At 54.7% G+C, this 25,950-nt stretch overlaps 1 protein-coding gene across 1 annotated transcript in view; it reads right to left on the reverse strand.

The window, feature by feature from the left end:
* Positions 1–518: 518 nt before the first annotated feature.
* The window catches only part of LOC129710015 (tensin-4-like), a 27,216-nt gene continuing 1,784 nt past the window's right edge, over positions 519–25,950 (reverse strand). Inside the window, exons 2-15 of the mRNA XM_055656702.1 lie at positions 19,344–19,991; positions 18,464–18,519; positions 17,350–17,898; positions 14,157–14,530; positions 12,590–13,070; positions 10,693–10,779; positions 9,185–9,310; positions 8,790–8,882; positions 6,919–6,996; positions 6,255–6,335; positions 4,817–4,985; positions 3,502–3,570; positions 2,719–2,745; positions 519–1,749 (exon numbers count right to left, since the gene is read on the reverse strand). Coding sequence (XP_055512677.1) covers positions 1,608–1,749; positions 2,719–2,745; positions 3,502–3,570; positions 4,817–4,985; positions 6,255–6,335; positions 6,919–6,996; positions 8,790–8,882; positions 9,185–9,310; positions 10,693–10,779; positions 12,590–13,070; positions 14,157–14,530; positions 17,350–17,898; positions 18,464–18,519; positions 19,344–19,930 — 2,919 coding nt within the window. The 5' untranslated portion in view covers positions 19,931–19,991 and the 3' untranslated portion in view covers positions 519–1,607. The remainder of the gene's footprint in view (positions 1,750–2,718; positions 2,746–3,501; positions 3,571–4,816; positions 4,986–6,254; positions 6,336–6,918; positions 6,997–8,789; positions 8,883–9,184; positions 9,311–10,692; positions 10,780–12,589; positions 13,071–14,156; positions 14,531–17,349; positions 17,899–18,463; positions 18,520–19,343; positions 19,992–25,950) is intronic.

Consider the following 25,950-nt stretch of genomic DNA (forward strand, 5'->3'; position numbering starts at 1 on the left):
TGATGATCTTGCGCCCCACCCAAGGTTTCCATGAGTCGCCAGAGGTTTTGGTCACTCGCCTGGAAAGTCTCGACCGAAGCTTTAGCTGCATCTACTGACCTAAGATCCTACAGGATCTTTGCTACCGACCGCACACACACACACACACCCACACACACACACACACACACACATCGCGAAGGTGGGGGCCAGGGACAGGGGAGGAGGGCTGTCTGCGCTATGAAGAGGAAGATAACGGCTGCCCCAGAGCACGGTTAAGTCCTTTAGAGAGCGCCGGAGGGAGACTACGCGGAAACCACTTTCGACCATTAGGGAGAGTGACCAAAACCTCCGGGAACCTCACGGAAACCTTGGGTGGGGCGCCAGGTCTCCAGAGGTTTCCGTTCAGGTTTCCTAAGTGGGACAGGGGCATTATTACGGAGGGAGGGAGTGGACTGGATGAAGAGAATTACTGACACGCTAGAAGCAGCCTATAAAATGAGGTGGTGAATGAACACAAAAATGTTGTCTGTTTAACCTCAAGCTGAAAAAATATTTAATTTTTAAAGTACACAATTTAAAGAGACGCAGAACGAATATTAATTGCACAGATACATCATTTAAACACAGATACATCATTTAAACACAGAATATCATTATTTTAAGTATAGAGTGAGATTGACAATGATACAATTATTTTGACAATCAGTGAACAGTTTGCAATGTATTAAATTATAGGAACTATTTATTTGAAGGTAATTTGTATTTGGTGATTACATTCTGTTAAACAGTAACAGGCGCAGTGAAGCGAGTGTGCTTAAAATGCCCTCTATCCCGTAAGGTGCAACATATCAGCGCAGGCCTGGAGCCGGACACTGAGAGGCTACAGGCACAGTGGTGGTGGGGGTGGGGGGTCTTGGCAGGCGACGTGGGCAGTGGGAGCTTCACTCTCAGAGGAGGCAGCAGGGGGCGAAGGTGTCGGGACCACATGGGCTTGTGAGATCATCGGCAACCTGAACCTGCATTTAGAGCATTACCTTAGAATGTGAACTGTGGCGCGCAGTGAGGGGGTCGGGGACACGGGGAATCTGACCAAACTGACTCGCTGCGTGTTGGACTCCAACAGAAATGCCCACTGCGCCTGCGAACCGGGTGCGAGCCTAACCTCGGGTGCTGGCTGTGTGGAGTTTGCATGTTCTCCCTGTGACCTCGTGGGTTTCCTCCGGTTGCTCCGGGTTCCTCCCGCGTCACGTGTAGATTAATTGGTCCTTTGTACATTATCCCCAGTGTGGACGGAGCGGACGTGAAAGTGGGAAACATACAACTAGTGTGAATGGGTGATCGATGGTGGGTGTGGACTGGGCGGGCCGAAGGGCCTGCTGCATCTTTCAATACCTGTGGCTCCTGCTGTGAATTGAACCTGTTGTGAAACAGCGCGCACATTCCACGGCGCTGTGATGCTCGGCTGCTGGGCGTTGGGGCTGGAGATGGGGTCCCAGCCTCTGGCCGTGTGCCCGGGGCAGTGGGAAGAGAGATGGGCCGATGGGCAGCGCGGGGTAGGGGTTTGGGGTCTACCACCGTCTGTCCGCCGGCCCCTCTCCTCCAGCAGCCTGCTGGTCAACGACCCGTCACCTCCGCTGCGGCTCCAGCAGCCTGCTGGTCACCAGCCCAATGATCAGGTGTGCGGAGTTCTCCCGCTCCAGCTCCGCGAACACGTGGCACACGTTCTCCGACGAACCGCCCTGTTTTTTCGCCACGAACGCAAAGATTCTGCAGATAAAATGTCAGAGTCAGCCCCAGCAACGCGGTGTGGGCGAGAATAATGTATCAGCGCGCACCCGCTGTGGGCGGAGATGTCACCCATTACTTGTTGGGTGCAGGGGTGGAATGAGTGGTTGGGACGGGGAGCAGGTGGAGGGAGAGAGGAAAGGAAAGGTGTGAAGGGCGGGGGAGGGGGGGTAGAGGACGGGAAATGGAGGGGGGGGGGGGGAGGAGGCGGTGGATGCGATGGATGGAGCGGGGCTGATGGGCGGAAAAAGAGGAAGATTGTGGGAGAGCGGAGGGGAGGGGGTTAGAAAGCAGTAGAGGGGGGGGGGGGGGGAGGTGGAGGGGAGAGGTGGGGGGGTGGTGGGGGGTGGGGGGGATGATGGGGGGGGGGGTGGCCGAACTTCAGACTGTAGTGCAACCTGGTCAGAGTGTGAATTACCCCTCACCCTCGCGGGCTGGTGGGTGGGAGGGAGGGGTCACGGGTGTGGGGGTTAGGGGGTGGAGTTGTGGGAGTGTGGGTGGGGGGGGGGGGGGGGGGGGGGGGGGAGGAGGCGGTGGATGCGATGGATGGAGCGGGCTGATGGGCGGAAAAAAGAGGAAGATTGTGTGAGAGCGGAGGGGGAGGGGGGGGGGGAGAAGCAGTAGGGGGGGGAGGGGAGGTGGAGGTGGAGAGGTGGGTGGGTGGGGGGTGGGGGGTGGGGAGGAGGTGTGGGGGGGGAAGCCGAACTTCAGACTGCAGTGCAACCTGGTCAGAGTGTGATCTGCCCCTCACCCTCGCGGGCTGGTGGGTGGGAGGGTGGGGTCACGGGTGTGGGGAGTTAGGGGCGGGGTTAGAGGTGGAGTGTGGAGAGTGATGGTGGGGTGGGGGAGGGGGGGGGGGTGATGAATGGAGGGGAGGTGGGGGGGGGGGGAGGGGCAGAGGGGGAGTGGGTGCAGTTTCAGACAGCCAGTGAAAGTTACTGCAGTCCTTACCTCGACGGCTCGTTGTCTTTCCGCCACCTGCAACAATAACAACAAACGGGTGAGTGTTCTGTGGTCACCGCCCTCGGCAGCGCCACTGGCCACTGGCCGCGGCCTCGGCGTCTCCTCTGGCAGCGGGTCCCAGTGAACCGCGCAGCTGGTGCGGCGCTGGCACTGGGGCAACGCCAGAGGCAGTGCAGTGGCCGGGACCCTGCTCTTGGACCCGAGGTATGGACAGAGGCACTGGATAGATGTAAGGCCATGTAAGATGTAAGTCTGGATAGACCAGTCTGAAGAAGGGCCTCGACCCGCAACGTCACCCATTCCTTCTCTCCAGAGATGCTGCCTGTCCCGCTGAGTTACTCCAGCATTTCGTGTCCACCTTCGGTTTAAACCATCATCTGCAGTTCCTTCCTACACTCTGCCCCCCCACCAGACCACAGAACACCACAGGTACCCCCCCCCCCCCCCCCCCCCCCCCCCCCCCCCCCCCCCCCCCCCGCCTCCCCCCCCAGATCAACGAATCGTCACAGCCTTCCCCCAGGGTGGAAATGTCAAAGACTAGAGGGCAGAATGGGAAGTGAGTGAGTGGGGATAGTTTACACAGGGCGGTGGGTAGCGGTAGCGGTAGCGCTGCCAGGGGTGGTCTCGATATGTCAATGTGTGCGGGAGAGAAGAGCGAGTCTGGACCATTTGCGGGTCACGTTGAACGGCGGGACGGGCTCTGCATGATCCCTCTGCTCCCATTCCCACCACGTGCCCTGCACCGCGCCGCCGGGCCGAGAGGCCGCTTACCTCCGCTGCATGGGGTCGAGGCCGCAGTGGTTGATGGAGCCGGCCTGGTAGTGACGTCGGAAGAACAATCTGTGGAGGAGGAGGGAGGAAGGATTTAATCTGCGCGCACTTCACATCTGGCGGCTCACATCTGGCACCTCACATCTGGCACCTCACATCTGGCGCCTCACATCTGGCGCCTCACATCTGGCGCCTCACATCTGGCACCTCACATCTGGCGCCTCACATCTGGCGCCTCACACCTGGCACCTCACATCTGGCACCTCACATCTGGCGCCTCACATTTGCCTCACACATCTGGCGCCTCACATCTGGCGCCTCACATCTGGCGCCTCACATCTGGCACCTCACATCTGGCGCCTCACATCTGGCGCCTCACATCTGGCGCCTCACATCTGGCACCTCACATCTGGCGCCTCACATCTGCCGCCTCACATCTGGCACCTCACATCTGGCACCTCACATCTGGCGCCTCACATCTGGCACCTCACATCTGGCACCTCACATCTGGCGCCTCACATCTGGCACATCTGCATCTGGCGCCTCACATCTGCCCTCACATCTGCCGCCTCACATCTGCGCCTCACATCTGGCACCTCACATCTGGCATCTTACAGCTGGAGATAACACAACCACCCCCCCGGACCCCAGGCCAACGACACGGAGACGGAGCGACCATGTGTCTGAGACGCGAGCAGCTGCTCAACTAACTTTAGTCTCATTGAGTTCAGTTCAACTTTGTTCAGTTCAGTTCCAACACACACTCGGGACAATTTACATTTTTACCGGAGCTAATTAACCTCCAAACCTGCACTTATTTGGAGTGTGGGAGGAAACCGGAGCTCCCGGAGAAAACCCACGCAGGTCACGGGGAGAACGAGCAAACTTCGCACAATCAGCACCCGTGGTCAGGATCGAACCCGGGTCTCTGGCACCACCAGAGTGCCCGCCGCTGGCCTGCGCGACCCTCCCCTCGCCACTGCTCCGGATAGGCAGAACCCCGTCCCCCTCGCTTTTCCAATCCCCCATCTCTCACGTCCGCCGTGGCCGTTCCCGTGAACACCGACTGTCGGGGAGAAACACGGCTGAGGGTGCCCCCTCACTCACACCTCCCCCCTCACACCCCCCCACCCCCCCACACCCCCCCACCTACCCCCCCCACCCCCGCCCTCACCCCCCCTCACCCCCTCCCCCCGCCCTCACCCCCCACCCCCCACCCCCCACCTCACCCCCCCTCACCCCCCCCCCACCTCACCCCCTACCCCCCCCCTCCCCCACCCCCCCCCCCCCCCACCTCACCCCCCGCCTCACTTACTTCCGCTTGCTGTCTGTCAGGATGATGCCTTGTTCGGACACCTGGAACTGCACCCGAATGGGGTGGGTGAGAGGCTGCTGCTCCAGGATACACGAGGTCGCTTTGAGCACGGCTTGTGGCCCCGTCAGCGACTCCATGGTCACCGAGTTCAGGTAGAGAACAGGACAGCCTGTGGCAGCAAGACACACGTGTTACCGCGGCCACTTCACAAAACACCTTTAGTTTAGTTCTATTTAAAGATACGCCGTGGAAAAAAAAAGCCCTTCCGCCCACCGAGTCCGCGCCGACCAGCGACCCCCGCACATTAACAATATCTCACAGTTGTGGGAGGAAACCCGGTCAAAAAAAACACACGCGGTCACGGGGAGAACGAGAAACTTTGTACAGGCAGCACCCGTGGTCAGGATCGAACCCGCGTCTCTGGCAACTCTGCCGCGTCACCGTGCCGCCGTGATCTAGTGCGTTCTCTGGAACATCGGAGGTTGAGGGGAGACTTGGCAGAACTATATGCAATTATGTGAGGCATCGATATGGTCGACACTCAGAACCTTTTTCCCAGGTTGGAGGGAGATACTAGAGGGCGTAGCTGTAATGTGAGGGGGGTGGGGGGGGGGGGGGGGGGGTTGTTTTGACAGGGGGGGTGGGGGGGGGGGGGGGAGGGAGGGAGATACGATGGTGGTGTTTAATAGGCGCTTATGTAGGCACGTGGTTATTCAGGGAACGGTAGGCCAGTGCCAGTGCCCAGTAACATAGAAACATAGAAACATAGAAATTAGGTGCAGGCGTAGGCCATTCGGCCCTTCGAGCCTGCACCGCCATTCAATATGATCATGGCTGATCATCCAACTCAGTATCCCGTACCTGCCTTCTCTCCATACCCTCTGATCCCCTTAGCCACAAGGGCCACATCTAACTCCCTCTTAAATATAGCCAATGAACTGGCCTCGACTACCCTCTGTGGCAGAGAGTTCCAGAGATTCACCACTCTGTGTGAAAAAGTTTCTTCTCATCTCGGTTTTAAAGGATTTCCCCCTTATCCTTAAGCTGTGTCCCCTTGTCCTGGACTTCCCCAACATCGGGAGCAATCTTCCTGCATCTAGCCTGTCCAACCCCTTAAGAATTTTGTAAGTTTCTATAAGATCCCCTCTCAATCTCGTAAATTCTAGAGAGTATAAACCAAGTCTATCCAGTCTTTCTTCATAAGACAGTCCTGACATCCCAGGAATCAGTCTGGTGAACCGTCTCTGCACTCCCTCTATGGCAATAATGTCCTTCCTCAGATTTGGAGACCAAACGTCTGACACGTAACCATACCCCCCCCCCCCCCCCGCCCCTCCCCCCCTTCCCCCTCCCGCTCCCCACTCCCTACTTCCCTCCCCCACCTATCCCCCCCCCCCCCCCCCCCCCCCCAGAACGCTGCCCGCCGCTGCTGACTCACCCGCTCCGGCCTTTCTCTGGGGAGAGGCGTTGTCTCCGGCCGCGTCCGCACTCCGGCCCTCACTCCGGTCCTTCGGACTCTCTGGAAAATACAGCAGTGGTCAGTGAACGGGACAGCGGCTGTCACTCCGGGAAAAGACCAACGGCCACCCCGGGCTCATCCTTGCGCCCCCCCCCCCCCTCCTCATCCTCCTTCCCCCTCACACATCCCCCCCCCCAGTCGATCCCTCCCCCTCACCCCTAATCCGCATTCCGCCTTCTCCACACCCCAAATCTCACTCTCCGCACCCCACTCCGGCCTCCTCACAGCCCACGCCACACCCTCAATCCACACCTGCCCCAACACCCCTCCCTATACCAGACCCCACCACTCACCCCCCCCCCCACAACCCAGCCCCATCCCACACCCGCTCTCCCACCCGCTCTCCCACCCATTCCCACACCTCACCCCCACTCTCAGTCTATACCCGCCCCCCGTTAACCCAGTCACAAAACCTGACCCCGACCCCGACCCCGACCCCGACCCCGACCCTGACCCGACCCCGACCCCGACCCCGACCCCGACCCCGACCCCGACCCGACCCCGACCCCGACCCGACCCGACCCCCGACCCCGACCCCGACGCGCCCCTTGCTCCGGTGACCCCGCGTGTGTCTGAGCCTCACCTTTCCGGGGCAGCCGCAGTGCGCGGGGCAGGCTGAGCGCGGTGATACAGTGCTGGTAGACCAGTGCGGACAGGCTGCCTGTGGGCGGAGAGGGACAGGTTAGTGCTGCTTCTGCCCGCGCTCACTCCCCTCGCGTCGGGCATAGAGTTACACCCACACTGACACGGACCCCCGCCAGCCTCAGGCCCCCTGCGCACCCTCCCGTGTACACCCCGCCGTCCACGCCCGCTCCCCCTCCCCGCCCGCCCCCCCCCGCCACCCCCCCCCCCCCCCCCCCCCGCCCCGCCGCTCCCCGCCCGCTTCCCCCCCCCCCAAACCGCCCCCCCCCCCCCCCATCCCGTCCCCCCCACTGTCCCGCCCCCCCACCCCCCCCCCCCCCCCCCCCAATCCCCCCCCCCCCCCCCCCCCCCCCCCCCCCCCTCAGTGCGGGCAGGGTCTGCCTACTCTCCCTTCTTGTACCAATGTTGTCTTCCATGTGATGTTCCTGCTTCTGGATCATAGAAACATAGAAACATAGAAAACAGGTGCAGGAGTGGCCATTCGGCCCTTCGAGCCTGCATCGCCATTCAATATGATCACGGCTGATCATCCAACTCAGTATCCCGTACCTGCCTTCTCTCCATACCCCCTGATCCCTTTAGCCACAAGGGCCACATCTAACTCCCTCTTAAATATAGCCAATGAACGGTGACCTCAACTACCTTCTGTGGCAGAGAGTTCCACAGATTCACCACTCTCTGTGTGAAAAATGACTTTCTCCTCTCGGTCCTAAAATATTTCCCCCTTATCCTTAAACTGTGACCCCTTGTTCTTCCCCAACATCGGGAACAATCTTCCTGCATCTAGCCTGTCCAACCCCTTAAGCCGAATAATGCTGGAGAATGCACTCCCTAAACTGTGCCCTGGGAAACAGCGCAACAAGTCAACACGTTACTTCATGAAATGTAATCACTTGCTCAAACAGTGTCCTCAGCACAGTTTGATCTTGTGGTCACCATGGAAACGGCACGCCCGAGGCTGTTTTAGTCGCAACAGATTCCGTTCAGGCCAGAATATGACGCAAAGCACCTCTAATTAATTTTCAGAAAGCAAATGAGAAAGTCGGTGGATGGATTGGAGATATAGTCAAGCAGTCCCGGATCATTATGTGTTCACACACAGTCTCATCCAGCGAGCTCACTCAGACACAGCCTGCCATAAATCCTCACAGCAGATGTAGATCTTATAGATCTTATCGAAACATATAAAATTCTTAAGTGATTGGACAGGTTAGATGTAGGAAAAATGTTCCCCACGTTGGGGAAGTCCAGAACCAAGGGGTGATAGTTGAATAATAAGGAGTAGGCTATTTAACCATATAACCATATAACAATTACAGCACGGAAACAGGCCATCTCGACTCTACAAGTCCGTGCCGAACAACTTTTTTTCCCCCTTAGTCCCACCTGCCTGCACTCATATTTGGGACAGAGACTGGGAAAAACGTTTTCAGCCAGAGTTGTGAATCTTTGGAATTCTCTGCCACAGAAGGCAGTGGAGGCCAATTCGCTGGATGTATTCACGAGAGAGTTAGATTCAGCTCTTAGGGCTAACGGAATCGAGTGCTATGGGGGGAAAACAGGAACAGGGTGCCGATTCTGGATGATCAGCCATGATCGTATTAAATGGCGGTGCTCGTTCGGAGGGCCGAATGGCCTCCTCCTGCACCCATTTTCTATGTTTCTACCAAGGATAAACATAATGTACTGGAGTAACTGAGCGGGGCAGACAGCAGCTCTGGAGAACATGGCTCCTGTCTCACTGAGTTACTCCAGCACTTTGCATCTTTTTACGTAAACCAGCATCTGCAGTTCTTCATTTCTACCACTTACCGAAGTACGGTTCCTGGGGACAGCCTTTCAAACACACTCCTCTTGGAGAGAACTCGATGAGGAAATGTCGGACTGACTCGCCGGAAGAATCTCCTTAAAGAGGAAGCCACCGAGTTAGAAACCAAGATTTCAAGATTCAAGTGAGTTTAGTGTCATGTGTCCCTGATAGGACAATGAAATTCTTGCTTTGCTTCAGCACAACAGAACATAGTAGGCATTGACTACAGAACAGATCAGTGTGTCCATATACCATTATATAAATATATACACACATTAATAAATAAACGGATAAAATGCAAATAACAGATAATGGGCTATTAAACTTCAGAGTTTTGTCCGAGCCGAGTTTAATAGCCTGAGCTCCCATTGAGACCCCGCGTAAAGCACGTACTTACCCGTCTTTATCTCGGGACTGTCTGGGTTGGATGCGAGTTTCATGGCCAGTCCGAAAGACCCGATATACGTGGAGCTCTCTCGTATAAGGAACGAACCTGGCTCCTTGTCTTTCAGTATCTCAATGGCTGCAAGAGATGCAATATCTAACGTCAGCATGCGTGAAGTCCAGTTTCAATCGAGCATTTGTTGTCCTAAAATATCCCGGAATCCTCCGGCCAAACGGAGCTCCTGGAGCAGACGTCATGGTCAACTCCATCCCAACGCGATCAGCAACTTTCTATGTTTCCCACTATTTGTTCCTGTCATAGAGTCATAGAGTGATACAGCACGGAAACAGGCCCTTCGGCCCAACTTGCCCACACCGGCCAACATGTCCCAGCTACACTAGTCATAGAGTGACACAGCGTGGAAACAGGCCCTTCGGCCCAACTTGCCCATACCGGCCAACATGTCCCAGCTACACTAGTCATAGAGTGATACAGCACGGAAACAGGCCCTTCGGCCCAACTTGCCCACACGGGCCAACATGTCCCATCTACTCTAGTCCCAGCTGCTCACGTATGGACCATATCCCTCCAAACCTGTCTAACTGTTTCTTAAACGTTGGGATAGTCCCAGCCTCAACGACCTCCTCTGGCAGCTTGTCCCATACACCCCACCGCCTTTTGCTATTAAATATTTTCCCATTCACCTTAAACATGTGTCCTCTTGTTCACCTACTCTGGGCAAGAGACTCTGTGCGTCTACCCGATCTATTCCTCCCGTGATTTTATATAAGATCACCTCTCATCTTCCTACGCTCCAAGAACAAAGAGTCCCAGCCTGCTCAACCTCTCCCTATTGCTCAGACACTCTAGTCCTGGCAACATCCCCGTAAATCTTCTCTGTACCCTTTCGTTCTACTGACAGTGAGTGTTAGAGGACTATTGGACTCTGGGAAGCCTCACTCCTGAGATCCAATCTGATCCAGTTCCAATCTGATCCTGGTCCAATCCGGAGTCACCAGACGGGGGTAACGAGTGATATTTGCCAAGGGATGTGTAACGTTTCGGGTCGAGACCCTTTTTAAGACTGAGAGTCAGGGGAAGGGGAGATACAGAGATAAGGAAGCATAAGGTGTGAAAACCCATTCCTTCTCTCCAGAGACGACGCCTGCCCCGTTGAGTTACCCCAGCATTTGTGTCTATCTTTTGTCTATCCTTATTTTAGTTTAGAGATACACCGCGGAAACAGGCCCTTCGGCCCAGCGAGTCCGCGCCGACCAGCGATCCCCGCACACGAACACTATCCCACTAAAGGCTAGGGACAATTTACATTCTTTACCAAAGCCAATTAACCTAAAAAAACCTGCACGTCTTTGGAGTGTGGGAGGAAACCGGAGCACCTGGAGAAAACCCACGCTGTCATAGGTAGAACGTATGGGCGAGAGTGGATAGGGCAGTTAAATTATTGGAGAATTAAACATAACAGTTGATGGAGAATTGTATTTGACCGATGAGGGTCTTACCCTGGTCTCTGCTGACATGTGGTTTGTACCAATACTTGGTTGTATCCTGTACAAATTTCACCGTAGGTTCTACATCACGTGGGATATCTACAAGAGAGGAGAGACCAAAAAAACATTAGCGTTCAGCTGGGCAAGTGTGTCCTGTCCCGAGTGTTGTCCACAGATGCTGCCCGACCCGCTGAGTTATTCCAGCACTTTGTGAAACATCACCTATCCATGTTCTCCACAGATGCTGCCTGACCCGCTGAGTTACTCCGGCACTCTGTGAAACGTCACCTATCCATGTTCTCCACAGATGCTGCCTGACCCACTGAGTTATGGTGCAGCAGCATCTATGGAGCTAAGGAAATAGGCAAAATTTAGGGCCGAAACCCTTCTGGAAATAGGCAACGTTTCGGGCCGAAAACCTTCTGGGTTTCGGCCCGAAACGGTGCCTATTTGCTTAGCTCCACAGATGCTGCCTGACCCGCTGAGTTACTCCAGCACTCTGTGGGAAACGTCACCTATCCATGTTCTCCACAGATGCTGCCTGACCCGCTGAGTTACTCCAGCACTCTGTGTCCACTGGACACTTGTGAGCCGCGCCAACACAGATGTGATCCATCTTCAACAACGGATCGCATGAAGGCTGTGGCGACCAAGTCAGTTGATAAATAGATAGAGCAGAGATATACAGATTATTGATTTGTACGGGTGTCAGAAGTTATAGGGAGAGGCAGGAGAATGGGGTTAGGAGGGAGATATCAGCCACGACTGAATGGCGGAGTGGACGTGATGGGCCGAATGGCCTAATTCTACTCCTATCACTTATGATCTTATCTTGAGATTGTCATCGTCATCAAATATGATGGGCACGCATCAGGCAGTGAGTTTTCATTGATTGGATTGGTTAAAAGATGCAGCATGGAAAACAGGCCCTTCGGCCCATTGAGTCCGCTCTGTCCGTTCATCATCATTTCAAACCCGTTCTCTGTTATCCCACATCCCTGAGCACTGGGGACAATTTACAGAAGTCAACTAGTCTACAATCCCGCACGTCTTTGGGAATTGACTGGAGGAGACAGGACAAAAAAACGTGCAAACTCCACACAGACAGCACTCGAGGTGCCTGGCACTGTGAGGCTGCGCCACTGTGCAACCTTTAATTAGAAGACCTGTGGAGATTGTCTGATATGAAATTCCTCATCGTCCATCGGCAGAAAAGGAAAAGATGCGAATGGGGCAGCGATGAAACAAAGAGGATAGGAGCAGATTAGGCCATTCGGCCCATCAAGTCTACTCCGGCATTAAACCATGGCTGGTCTATCTCTCCCTCCTACCCCCATTCTCCTGCCTTCTCCAGATGCTGACACCCGCACTAAACAAGGGTCTGCCTAGAGATGAAACAAAGAGGATAGGCCATTCGGCCCTTCGATTAGGCCATTCGGCCGATCACAGTATCCCGTACCTGCTCCGGCATTCAGCCACAAGGGCCACCATGGCTTAAATCTAGCCAATGAACTCCCGTCAACTACCCCATGTGGCAGAGAGTCCTGATTCACCACTTCTGTGTGAAAAAAGTTTCTCATAACCTCTGAAAGGATTTCCCCCTTATCCTTAAGCTGTGACCCCTTGTCCTGGACTTCCCTAACATCTAAACAAGATCTAGCCTGTCCACCTATCTTGTGCCTAAAATATATCCAATCTGACTTGTGGCCAAGTCCACAGCCTTCTTCATGTCAATGAATTCCACAGATTCAGCCACCCTCGCCTAAATGGCAAAACTCCTCCTCATCTCCTTCCTAAAGGACCGTCCGTTAATTCTGAGGCTGTGGCCTCTGGTCCTAGACTCTCCCACTAGTGGAAACATCCTCTCCACATCCACTCTACCCAGACCTTTCGCCGTTGGAGGGTTTACCTGAGGTGCTGGCAGCTTTGGAGAATTCCCTGGTGGGGCAGTCAGAGCGGGGCAGGCTGGAGGTGCTGGCGGAGATAGACGGCAGTCTCTGACTCTGCGGCCCGCGGGCGTCGTGCGCTGGGAACTGGCTGCATCCGTTGAGTAGGAGCAGCGGGATGTCGGTGCAGGAGCCGGCGGCCGAAGCCGGGCAACTGTTAGCTTGTTTCTTCAACCCGTGCGTGGACTGTCCGTGTGGCGCGGCTGCCGGGTCACCACCGGCTGAGCCCGACGCTGCCTGGCGCCGCGGGAGGGGCAGGGTACGGAAGCTGGCGGCTTTACCGTGTTGTTGCTGCTCGCTGGCCGGGCTGGGTGACACTATGTACGGGCTCCGCAGGTTAACAAACGAACCGGACGAACCGAAGGTGCTCCCCGCTGCCCGGTAAAATCTCCCGGCCTCTCCCTCGTCGCTCAACAGGGACTGCGAACTAAACACAGGAGAAAACTGCATTGTTATAGCGCCGGTCACATAGAAACATAGAAACATAGACATTAGGTGCAGGAGTAGGCCATTCGGCCCTTCGAGCCTGCACCGCCATTCAATATGATCATGACTGATCATTCAACTCAGTATCCCGTACCTGTCTTCTCTCCATACCCTCTGATCCCCTTAGCCACAAGGGCCACATCTAACTCCCTCTTAAATATAGCAAATGAACTGGCCTCAACTACCCTCTGTGGCAGAGAGTTCCAGAGATTCACCACTCAGTACACCCGCGGCGTGTTCTAATGAACAGGGCGTAGAAACAAAGAACTGCAGGCGCTGGTTAATGCACGGAGTGCTGGAGTAACCGCCTAGCCCGAGGATGCTGCCTGGCCCGCTGAGTTACACCAGCGCTTTGTGTCCTAATGGGTATGGTGTTTCGTTTCGTTGGGTTTAGAGATAACATGGGAACCGATCCTTCGCCCACCGAGCCTTCGCCGGCCATCGATCACCCGTTCACACTAGTTCGATGTAACCTCACGTTCTCGGCCACTCGCTTCCCAAGTGACGGTCACTGTTGTAATATGATTAGTCAGTAACATTGGGACAACTGGACGTCTGTTTTGTGTTTGTAAACATGGCCCACAAACCCCTCCACTGCGCTCCCTCGTTACTGCCCCTCCCACAATGCGGCGCTCCCTCACCCCTGCCCCTCCCACAATGCGGCGCTCCCTCACCCCTTGTTCTCCCACCGTGCGGCGCTCCCTCACCCCTGCCCCAACCACAGTGCGGCGCTCCCTCATCCCTGCCCCTCCCACCGTGCGGCGCTCCCTCACCCCTGCCCCTCCCACCGTGCGGCGCTCCCTCACCCCTGCCCCTCCCACCGTGCGGCGCTCCCTCACCCCTGCCCCTCCCACCATGCGGCGCTCCCTCGGTACCCCTGCCCCTGTTGTCCCACTGCGTGCGCTCCCGAAGAGGGAGGTCTGCGCTGGTCGCCGAGTCTGCACCCCTGCCCCTCCCACTGGTGGCAGCTCCCGTGGAGGTTTGACAGGTGCCCAGAGTGTTCCCACCGGTGTTCACGGGCGGTGGGATCCCTCGGAGGCATACTATACCTGGGCCCATGTTGGGAGGTACAGCGTGGGCTGGGAGGTGGGGAGAGCTGAGGGAGGGCGCGCTGTCGCCGAGTCTGCGCCTCTGTCCGTGGGCGGGGGTAAGCAGGTAGCCAGAGTCTGTGGAGGTTGACAGGTAGGAGCCAGATTGTTCTCCAGGGCCGTTTATTGTCATGTTCACGGGCATGTGGGATTGCTGGTGAGGCATGGAGCTGGTGATGGAGCTAGGGCTGCTGCTGGCGGGAGGTACAGCGATAGGCTGGGAACTGCGCTGGGGAGAGCTGGAGTTTGGGCCCAGGCAATCTGACGCTTGCCTCTGTCGCTGGGTCACGCACGGCGGGGAGTCGACCTGGTTGGCAGCAATCCAAGAGTCTGTGGAGCAAAGCAAATGAGACGGTTGTGAAGTCTGGTTTAGGTTTGTTTATTGTCACGTGTACCGAGGTACAGTGAAAAACTTTCTGTTGCATGCTGGCCAAATGCCAGGATGGGTTCAGAGAGAGTGTGGACTCTAGGGGCTAGTGAAGTAACGTTTAGGGGAGAAGCAGGCACGGGTAACTGCTGGCTCGACACATGGCACCTCCTGCACCTACATGTTTCTATGATTCTATGATGCAACCCGGCTGTGTGCTCTGTGTATGTATCTAAAGGTTGTGCTGTACACCACACCCCCTGAGAAGGCGGCACTTACACAGTCAACGTGCAGGCGGCAGCTGAACCTTGTGTTATTTTCACAGACATCCCCTTTGTTCTACATATTCCTCCTCCACGTCTCTGCGACTGGACATCTCCCACTTTCTGGGTTCTAATGAAGGGTCACGGATCGGGAAGGCCAACTGTTTCTCTTCCACAGATGCTGCCTGACCTGCTGCGTGTTTCCGCACTCTCGGTTTTTGTTTCGGATTTCCAGCATCTGCAGTATTTCACTCACGGCCACAATTCATCCAAGAACACTCTTTGCCCCATCTCCATGCGCCCCTGGCACGAGTCCCCACGACCCAGAGCATAATCAACGGGCAGATCGTTCCACGTGGAGCAAGAGCAGGAGTATGCCTTTCTGCCCCTCGAGCCTATCCCATCATTTATTAGTGGCGAATATGACAGCTCATGTCGTCTAACCCATTGACCTTTCACCCCTCTGCCCTCAAATACCGACCTATTCAAAGACTATTTGAGTTCAACATGCTTACCACTCTCTGAGAAAAATGTCATCCCGCTTCCGCCTCATGTGAGTACCCCATTGTTTTTAATAGGGACTTTTAGTTCCAGATTCCCCACAAGGATTCTTCTCTCCATACCTACCCTAGTGAGACTCATCAGGAACCTATGTTTGAATTCAACCCCCACTCACTCTAAGCTTCCCCCAATACGCACTTAACTGTGCAAGAGTCAAGTCAAGGGTGATTAATTGTCATATGTTCGAACAAGGGACCATTGTAATTTTTACTTGCAGCACCAAACAGGACCATAAATGCAATCACACTTAGATAATATAATAATTAAATAGCCATGATACTAATACAGAACAAAACAACGTCTGTGGTGTAATACACCTCCCTTCTCTCACCTGTTTTTCACACACTAACACGCTACCTTAAATCAGGAGACCAGGACTATGCATAACACACCTTGCCCTTTATGTGTGGACCCACGGGTATTGGACAGGTGACTATCTCACCTGTCAGAACAGTGAGGGGCTCTGGCAGTTTGGGTTCCTGTGCCCAGAGATCTGTACGTGTGTTAGAGCGGGTTACCTGGTCTCTGGGCAATACCCGTGCTGTGCCACACCTGGACTGGGGCGTGTTGAAACCGCGCTGCTTATCTTGGCCAGGGAGAGGTGATTAAGCCTTTGCCCTGTCATATCCTGTCGAGGCAGGTGGAGGGTAGGTACAGTGAGCTCAGCTGCTTACAGTCAACGAAAGCAAACTCGAGACACATGCCAAAGCAGATTAGAAGCTACACGTCCTAAGGCAGCTAGTTTAAGGAGATCTCCACCCTGGGTGTGACATGTCCAGTCGCGTCTCGTTTGGTGACATCAACATCTGGGTGCAGTGGGTTGGGAGACTCAGCTGACCCCACAGTGGGTCTCTAGTCTGTGAATGTGCGTCCTGGAGGTGTCAGTCCAAGACCCGTGGAACGTTACAGGAAAAGAAGCGCAAAGTGCTGGAGTAACTCAATGGTGGGGGGTGGGGTGGGGGTGTAGGGGGGGGGGGGGGGGGGGGGGGGGGGGAGGGGGGGGGGGTGGGGGGGGAGGGGTGGGGGGGGGGGTGGGGGTGGGGGGTGGGGGTGTAGGGGTGGGGGGTGGGGGTGGGGGGGACTTCGTGGGGGTAGGGGAATGGAAGGGGCAGAACAAAGCAGAGGGGCATCGGTTGGGGGGTGGGGGGGGACTTCGGCGACTAGAGGAATGGAAGAGGCAGAACAAAGCAGAGGCTGCATCGGTGACTCATGAAAGGTGGAGCCCACAATGGTCCATTGTTGGCTGGGGGCGAGGTGATAACGAGTCGACAATAGACAATAGGTGTAGGAGTTGGCCATTCGGCCCTTCGAACAAGAAAGTCCTTCCTCAAATTTGGAAACCAAAACTGCACACAATACTCTAGGTGTGGTCTCACTAGGGCCCTATACAACTGCAGAAGGACCTCTTTGCTCCTATACTCGATTCCTCTCGTTATAAAGGCCAACATGCCATTCGCTTTCTTCACTGCCTGCTGTACCTGCATGCTTACTTTCATAGACTGATGAACAAGGACCCCCCAGATCCCGTTGTACTTCCCCTTTTCCCAACTTGACACCATTTAGATAATAATCTGCCTTCCTGTTTTTGCTACCAAATTGAATAACCTCACATTTATCCACATCAAACTGCATCTACCATGCATCTCCCCACTCCCCAACCTGTCCAAGTCACCCTGCATTCTCATAGCAAGAGGTAGGAACAGTGGTGTTAACAAGAGGAATAGTGTGGAATAGAAAGATACTGGGGAGTGCAGCACCACCCCCCCCCCCCCCCCCCCGGGTCAGAGTGGCGACATTTACCATGTAGCCACTCTGTAACACTTAAATCGTCAATTTTGATAATTCACGTTCGAGTCCCGTGTCGCCTCTGGTTTACTGGGTTACATTATGGTGCCCAAGTCTGAAGTGCTGTTACTTCTAACTAATGGATGTAGGACTATGGATACAAACCGTCTTACCGGGGGACAATGGCCTGAAGTGTGGCGTGCTGGAAGCAGCGGGGCTGTAGGAACTGTATGCGAGAGAGGAGCAGTTCGTCTTCCCTGCATCGAGCACATGGTGCGGTGTGGTCTCGGGCTGTGGAGAGAATACTGCCGTTAGTAAAGACAACAGCACATCGGGGCTTGGCTGGGTCACGTTGAACGATGCACCGGGCAAGACGGGGCTCCGCGCTGTCCCAGAGGCGGGACGAGGCGGGTCGAGGCGGGACGAGGCGGGTCGAGGCGGGACGAGGCGGGTCGAGGCGGGTCGAGGCGGGACGAGGTGGGTCGAGGCGGGACGAGGCGGGTCGAGGCGGGACGAGGCGGGACGAGGCGGGTCGAGGCGGGTCGAGGCGGGTCGAGGCGGGACGAGGCGGGACGAGGCGATGCGTGGACCTACCATCCTGTAGACCGGCACGGCTGTGCTTTGGTGGCGCAACCCAGGCGAGTCGGACTCACACGTCAAGCTGAGGGAGGTGCTGTCATGGTCGGAGCTTCTCGAGTCCCATTCATCGTAGATCAGGATCCCTGTGGCCACAGGAGAAAAAATCAATGCAACTGGTCCACAGGGAACACGTGACAGCACAGAAACAGGCCCTTCAGCCCGCAACGCCTGTGCTGAACATCACGCAAAGTCAACTTCCTCTGTCTGAACGTGATCCACCCCCCCCCTCCATCCCCTGTCTATCCATGTGCCTTTCCAGAAACTTTCAAATGCCACTATCATATTTGCCTCCACCTCCACCCTCTGGGTAAAAGACAGAGTATCTGGGGTATGGGGGGCTGGGCTGGGCTAGGCCGGGTCGGGCTGGGCTGGGCTGGGCTGGGCCGGGCCGGGCTGGGCTGGGCTGGGCTATTGGGGGCCGGGGCTGGGCCGGGCTGGGCTGGGCTATTGGGGGCTGGGCTGGGCCGCGCTGGGCCGGGCCGGGCCGGTTTGGGCTGGGGTGGGCTGGGCCGGGTTGGGCTATGGGGGGCGGGCTGGGCCGGGCTTGGTTGGGCTATTGGGCCGGGGGCTGGGCTGGGCCGGGCTGGTTTGGGCTGGGCTGGGCGGGTTGGGCTGGGCCGGGCTGGGCTGGGCCGGGCTGGGCCGGGCCGGGCTGGGCCGGGTTGGGTTGGGCTAGGCCGGGCCGCGGCAGGGAGTGGCCGGAGCTGGTAATGGGGATAAGCCGGGGACGCAAGCAACATTTGAATGTTTTGAAATCCCAATCAGCTGACAAACAGCAGCGAGTGTTGACCTTGCTATCCGCACGTTCTGGCCTTGACTTGGTTTGTGGAGAAGGAAACTATTTTAGACACCTGCGCAGGAAGTCCTGACATCCGAAAACAATGACGGAAAAACGGAAGTCACGGACTGGAGTACTTTCAGGAGAATGGGGTTAAAGGTCATACTTGATAGGAGCAGAATTGGGCCATTCGGCCCATCAAGTCTACTCTGCCATTCAATCAAGGCTGATCTATCTCTCCCTCTAATCCCATTCCCCCGCCTTCTCCCCATAACGCCTGACACCTGTACTATTCAGGAATCTGTCTATTTCCGCCCGAAAAATACCCATTGAAGGCCCCCACAGCCTTGGATAGCGAAAGACAGATCAACCATGTTTGTTTGGGAGAGTAGGGCCGAATGGCATACCTGCTCCTATCGTTACTTAACATAATCTAAACTAAACTAAACTAAACTAAACTAATTCTTTTCTGGCTGAATTTGAATTCTTGCTTCAATAATGAACACGGAACGGCTTGTATCTGTCCACGTTTCTGTGTTGGGAGTTAGTTGGGGACTTGTCCTAACTTTTGTCCCAGGCACATTCAAACACTTCTCCCCATCGCAGCCAAAGTGAATGTCACGAAACTGAGGAAATCACTGGCAGCTTGTCTGAGCTGGACCCGTTACTGACACTGAGATTGTTGTACCATACAGAGGGAGGGCGAGACCGTGGGGAGGTCAGTATGGGTGGGGTGAGTCGTACCTGGACTATGTGTGTCGAGCAGCGAGTCTTCGGCCAGCTGACCCCTGCAGCCCGCTCGTTAAACGGCCTCTACTGGGACACGTGTTGATGGGCTGGAAGGTCGGGTCTAGCTCCAGAATCAGGTTGTTGAGGTTTTCCAGGGTGGCATCCAGACTTGGTGACAAAGGCTCGCTGTCCGGGCAGTTTGTGTTGAAGGGGGGGCTATGCCGCCCTGAATACTCCGACACCTTCGCTCTCTCCTGATGCGCGGTTACACGGGTGCTATTCACCCGCCGCACTCCGTCGTGGATAGGGGGCTTCTGACTGCCCACCGGCCGCGCCATGAACGTCTGGGACCTGCCCAGCCCGGACAGAGACCCCTCCTGTGTCTGGCAACCGGGCGCTGGGGACACGCTGATCTCCCGGCACGTCCAGCGCACGCTCGGCTCAAAGGAGTCTCCCCGTGAATCCGGTCCCCGCCCCGGGCACACGGCCCTGGCATGGCCGTGACTGACCGCCGCTCCGTTCAACACGATGGTCTCCATGCGGGTGTGTAGGCAGCCGGCCTGGCCACTGTCCAGGTGTGGGCCGTGGTTCAAAGTGCCCTGCATCATTAATCTGTCTCGCTGGATGCGAGTTGCAGGTGTTTAGTTTGCAGGCGATATGAAGTCAGACCTGGAAAAAACATGCTTACTGGTTAGTCATTAAGGTTAAATATATACGAAGCATGCAGAGAGTGGTCATAGTGTGCAGAAGGAGTGTCAGTGTGTCAACTCTTGTAATTAATGCAGCGCCTTTATAGCAATGGTTATGGGGTGAAGGCAGGAGAACGGAGTCGAGAGGGAAAGATAGATCAGCCATGATTAAATGGCGGAGTAGACTTGATGGGCCGAATGGCCTCGTTATACTTCTATCACATGGATTTATGAATTGATGGTATTGGGTTATGATTGTCTTGTGTACAGACATACAGAGAAAAACGTTTGTTTCTGCTATCCTGGCAAATCATATCACACATGACACGTGGGCAAAAGAGAAAATAAACAGTGAAGAAAGTAGTTAAAGCTATGGAGAGTGCAGATTAAACAAAAGAAAGTGCAAGGCCCATAGCGAGGTGGACTGATCAATTCAACAGTTTAATAAAAGCAGGTCCTTAACAACAGTTTGAAGAAGTGTTCTCCACAGATGCTGCCTGACCCGCTGAGTTACTCCAGCACTCTGTGAAACGTCACCTATCCATGTTCTCCACAGATGCTGCCTGACCCGCTGAGTTACTCCAGCACTCTGTGAAACGTCACCTATCCATGTTCTCCACAGATGCTGCCTGACCTGCTGAGTTACTCCAGCACTCTGTGAAACATCACTATCCATGTTCTCCACAGATGCTGCATGACCCGCTGAGTTACTCCAGCACTCTGTGAAACGTCACCTATCCATGTTCTCCACAGATGCTGCCTGACCCGCTGAGTTACTCCAGCACTCTGTGAAACGTCACCTATCCATGTTCTCCACAGATGCTGCCTGACCCGCTGAGCTACTCCGGCACTTTGTGACTTAACCCCCCCTACCAGCATCTGCAGAGGTGTTTTCCCATCTAAGTGGTTGAAGACCCGTTTGGAGGGCCCCTTGAATGTGTCTGTTTGTTAAATACGTGGTGTAAACATGTGGGCAGATGTTGTAAAACCTCATCGCCACAAACCCGTGGCTCTTTCATAGATTCCCACACACAGGAACAGGCCCATCAGCCCATTAGGTCCATACTGGCCATCATGGATGTATTTACAGTGACCACAGTGCCCGGCATTTGGTCTCACCTACTTAACCCTTGGTAATTCTCATAGAAACATAGAAACATAGAAAATAGGTGCAGGAGTAGGCCATTCGGCCCTTCGTGCCTGCACCGTCATTCAATATGATCATGGCTGATCATCCAACTCAGTATCCCGTACCTGCCTTCTCTCCATACCCCTGATCCCCTTAGCCACAAGGGCCACATCTAACTCCCTCTCAAATATAGCCAATGAACTGGCCTCAACTACCCTCTGTGGCAGAGAGTTCCAGAGATTCACCACTCTCTGTGTGAAACAAGTTCTTCTCATCTCGGTTTTGAAGGATTTCCCCTTTATCCTTAAGCTGTGACCCCTTGTCCTGGACTTCCCCAACATCGGGAACAATCTTCCTGCATCTAGCCTGTCCAACCCCTTAAGAATTTTGTAAGTTTCTATAAGTTTATATTTTCGTGCTTGTTCAACGCGAGTCTTTGCCCCCAAACAACTACCAGGCACTGCAGCCCACTCTGTATCCTGGGCCCGAACCCCACTCTCTATACACTGGCACTGAACCCGACCCTCTGCCCGCTCTCTTCTTTATCTCATTCCCTTCCTCTCTCACCCCCCTCTCTCTCTCTCTCGCGCGCGCGCTCTCCCTCCCACCATCTCCATCCCTCCTCCCTCTCCTTCTCACTCCCTCTCTTCCCCTCTCTCTCTTATTCCCACTTTCCCTCCCTCTCTTACTCATTCCCTCTCTCCCTTTCTCTCTTACTCCTTCTTCTGCTCTCTCTCCTTTTCTGTCCCCCCTTAAACTGTCTCTCCCACTCCCCCCCCCCTCCCTCCCTCCCTCCCTCCTCCCTCCCTCCCTTATTCCCTCCCTCCCTCCCCCCCCCCTCTCCCTCCCTCTGTCACACACTATTTCACCCACCCTCTCCCCCTCTCTCTCACTTTCAATACACAAAGGTTGCTTTCCTGTTTGAACTTCCTGTTTGTTTCTATAGGAACAAAGATTAATGACCCCAGTCACGGTTTGATCATGGTGTTGACTAATCCCTAAGGATGGGAGCGGCGCTCTGACATTGAGCCCAGAGGCTATAAATACCTCGCCAGCACCGCGGCCGCATCTCCCGAGCATCTGTCATTGTTTCGCAATAGGTGGAAGTCACTGTCCCCAGCTCGCTTCCTGCCAACAGTCCACACACAGCCCGCACACACGCCCCCAATAACCCCCCCCCCCCACACACACACACGGCCCCCAATAGCCCCCCCCCCCCCCCCACACACACACACGGCCCCCAATAGCCCCCCCCCCCACACACACACACACGGCCCACTGCCCAAACCCCCACACACGGCCTCAATGACCCACACACACGGCCCATTCGCGAGTAACCTATTCACACACACAACTCCCTCCCCATCAAAGACACACAGCCCACTCCCTGATAACCCCCAAACACACACACACGGCCCCCAATAGCCCCCCCCCCCCCCAACCACACACACACACACGGCCCCCCAATAGCCCCCCCCCCCCACAAACACACACACTGCCTCAAAACCCCAACAATTCCCAATAAACATTCACCCAAACCGCCGATTCCACGTCCAAGAGATCACCCCAGCATTTTCATTCATTCAGCTTTAAAATAGTCTGCATTCATTAACTAATGTGTTCTGGGGCAGATTATGCACAGTGCAGCTCCCTCTACACCATCCCATCACACACTCCCCGTGTCAGACATAGAATCCACGCGGTCCCATCACATCCTCCGGGGGTCAGTCACAGAGTGAAGCTCCCTGTAAATTCTCTGGAATTCTCTGCCACAGAAGGTAGTGGAGGCCAATTCACTGGATGTGTTTTCAAGAGAGAGTTAGATTTAGCTAACGGAATCAAAGGATATGGGGGATAAGGCACGGATTCTGCATAATCAGCCATGATCATGTTGAATGGCGGTGCTGGCTTGAAGGGCCGAATGGCCTACTCCTGCACCTACTAAACCGTTCCATCACATATTCGTGGGGTCAGACACAGACTGGAACTCCCTCTACGTGGTTAAAGTATTTTTTACTCACCCCCGTGAACCCTATCCGATACAGCCCTGCTCTTTTGATGATCCGGCTCATAGAACCTAAAACATGCCACCCCATCTGCACCCCCCCCCCTCCCGCCCACCCACCCAACCATCACGCATCACTTCTCACTGTTGGTCCTGATGCCCCCAACGTGGACAGACCCAGGGCTGCACTTAACCCCAACGTCGACCCCATCCTGCGGCACCCCACACCCCACACCCCACCCCTCCCTCTCCCATACTTGGACCTTACAATTCAATACACTTACAGCTCATCCCCAATCACACGTCCCCATCCCCTCTTCTCACCCCTGACCCTTCATCATCTCGCCAACCTTCATTGCTCATCGCCTCTCCTCGACTAAATCTCTCGCCTCTGCTTCTGTGACAACTCCAAGCCCCCTCCCCCGCAGCAGGGATTAATTCTGATCCCCTTTGAAGGTCTATGGCACACAGATGCATAGAAACTTAGAAAATAGGTGCAGGAGTAGGCTATTCGGCCCTTCGAGCCTGCACCGCCATTCAATATGACTGATTCATCCAACTCAGTATCTCATCCCTGCCTTCTCTCCATACCCCCTGATCCCTTTAGCCACAAGGGCCACATCTAACTCCCTCTTAAATATAGCCAATAAACTGGCCTCAACTACCTTCTGTGGCAGAGAATTTCACAGATTCACCACTCTCTGTGTAAATGTGTATGCATTTCTATACACATAGTTTTGCAAACAGGTACAGACATATCTAATGATGACTGTGGATAGCAGCACGCACCCATGTCTGGGCCTCGCAGCACATGAACAAACCACAACTTGAGCCCAGCTGCAGTTTGTGTAATAAAAAGGAACTGCAGATGCAGGTTTATACCAAAGATAGACACAAAACACTGGAGTAACACTGGGCCAGGCAGTATCCTTACTTGACACTTCTGGGGTACATGGATCTCCCAACGTTACACCAATCCCCCCAACCCACCAGTTCCAGTCCAGTACCTTTCTCAGCGCACTCCATCCAACACTACCTAGTCTGGCAACCTAGCCCGACTTCAGTGTACACCACGTATGCTGTAGACAGCCCAAACCAGCACCGATCAAAACAGACTTAAGTCCATCAAATGCCTCCATGCTGTGAGATATCAGATATCTAATATTCCCTTCTCCTATGCCTTCTCTCCAGAGATGCTGCCTGAACCATTGGGTTCCTCCAGCACTTTGTGTATACCTTCGGTGTAAACCAGCATCTGCAGTTCCTTCCTACACATCTAATATTCAACGTTGGGTTCTCTGCACCATCCAATGTCATTCTGCTGGAACATCCCTGACTCCCACATGTGCACGGGGTGTTACTTCTCTAGACTTCACCTGCAGGAAGTTTGTTATGTTACCTGGCGGTGAGATAAAACAAAATGGACCTTCCCCTATTATCTGGAAGTCAATTGATAAAAAGGTTATTGTGTCAATATGTTAACCGTTTCTATTTCTCCATAAGTGCTTTAGTCTGTGGGCGGTGAATCTGTGGAATTCTTTGCCACAGAAGGGTGTGGAGCATCCAAGTCAATTGATATCTTTAGAAAGATAGAACAGTCTGAAACATCGACATTAGGTGCAGTCTCCTACCCTTCCCCCCTGCTGTCTCCTCCCATCAATTCTGATCATGGCCCTGATCATCCCCACCCACCCCCGCCCCCGATCAGTATTTCGGCCCCGTACCGTCGCCTTCTCGCCCATACCCCCCGCTGATCCCCAGCTTAGCCACAAGGGGTTCACATCTAACTCCGGCAGGAGAATCTTAAAAAGGTAGCCAGCCATGATTGAACTGGCCGAATCAATTCTGCTACAAATTGAACATGTGGCAGAGAGGTTCCAGAGATTCACCACTCTCTGTGTGAAAAAAGTTCTCCTCATCTCGGTTTTAAAGGATTTCCCCCTTATCCTTAAGCCGTGACCCCTTGTCCTGGACTTCCCCAACATCGGGAACAAGGCAGAGATTTGCAGAGATTGGCAGATTCTTGATTAGTATGAGTTTCTGCTCCTATCATTTATGATGGCCCTACGTAACGGGAGGCAAAACTTTACAGAGGTTATGGGGAAACGGCAGGAGAATGGGGTTGAGAGGGAAAGGTAGACCAGCCATGATTGAATGGCGGAGTAGACTTGATGGGCCGAATGGCCTAATTCTGCTCCTAGAATTTATGAATTTATCAAATGCCACTGAACATTTCCGGTAATGTTATTTCAGATTTCCGGGAACTGATTCCTGCTGGATGGACAAGTAACTGGAATCAGATCCCCTGCAAAAACTGATCTGAACAGGCAGGGAACTCAGACTCTCTGGAGGGTATGATGCCAGTTCAGCTCAACAAGACCCTTGAGAAGGCAGGAGAATGGGGGAGGGGTAGGAGAGAGTAGATCAGTCATGATCGTATTGAATGGCGGTGCAGACTTGATGGGCCGAATGGCCTCATTACCTAATTTCTATCTACAATGATTTTGCTGAAGTTGATGGAGTATTGGGTTGCCCTGCACTCTGTCCCTTGTGTACAGACAGAGCAGAGTTTGGGCAAACAGAATCCGCAGAGTCTCCCTCTCCGGTCAGATGATTCCCTGCCTCCACCTCACTGCTGGTGCAGTCCACTTACTCCACACAGTATGAATCCAAAACGTGAAAAACCATCGGTGCTAGAAATCTGAATTAAAATCGGAAAATACTCAGGAAATGCTCAGCAGACCAGAAATGCCATCTTGTGCGGAGAGAGAAATGGGTAATGACTCTTCATTAGTTGAATTCCGG

The sequence above is a fragment of the Leucoraja erinacea genome, chromosome 27 (assembly GCF_028641065.1).
Source record: "Leucoraja erinacea ecotype New England chromosome 27, Leri_hhj_1, whole genome shotgun sequence".
Taxonomy (NCBI): Eukaryota; Metazoa; Chordata; class Chondrichthyes; order Rajiformes; family Rajidae; genus Leucoraja; species Leucoraja erinaceus.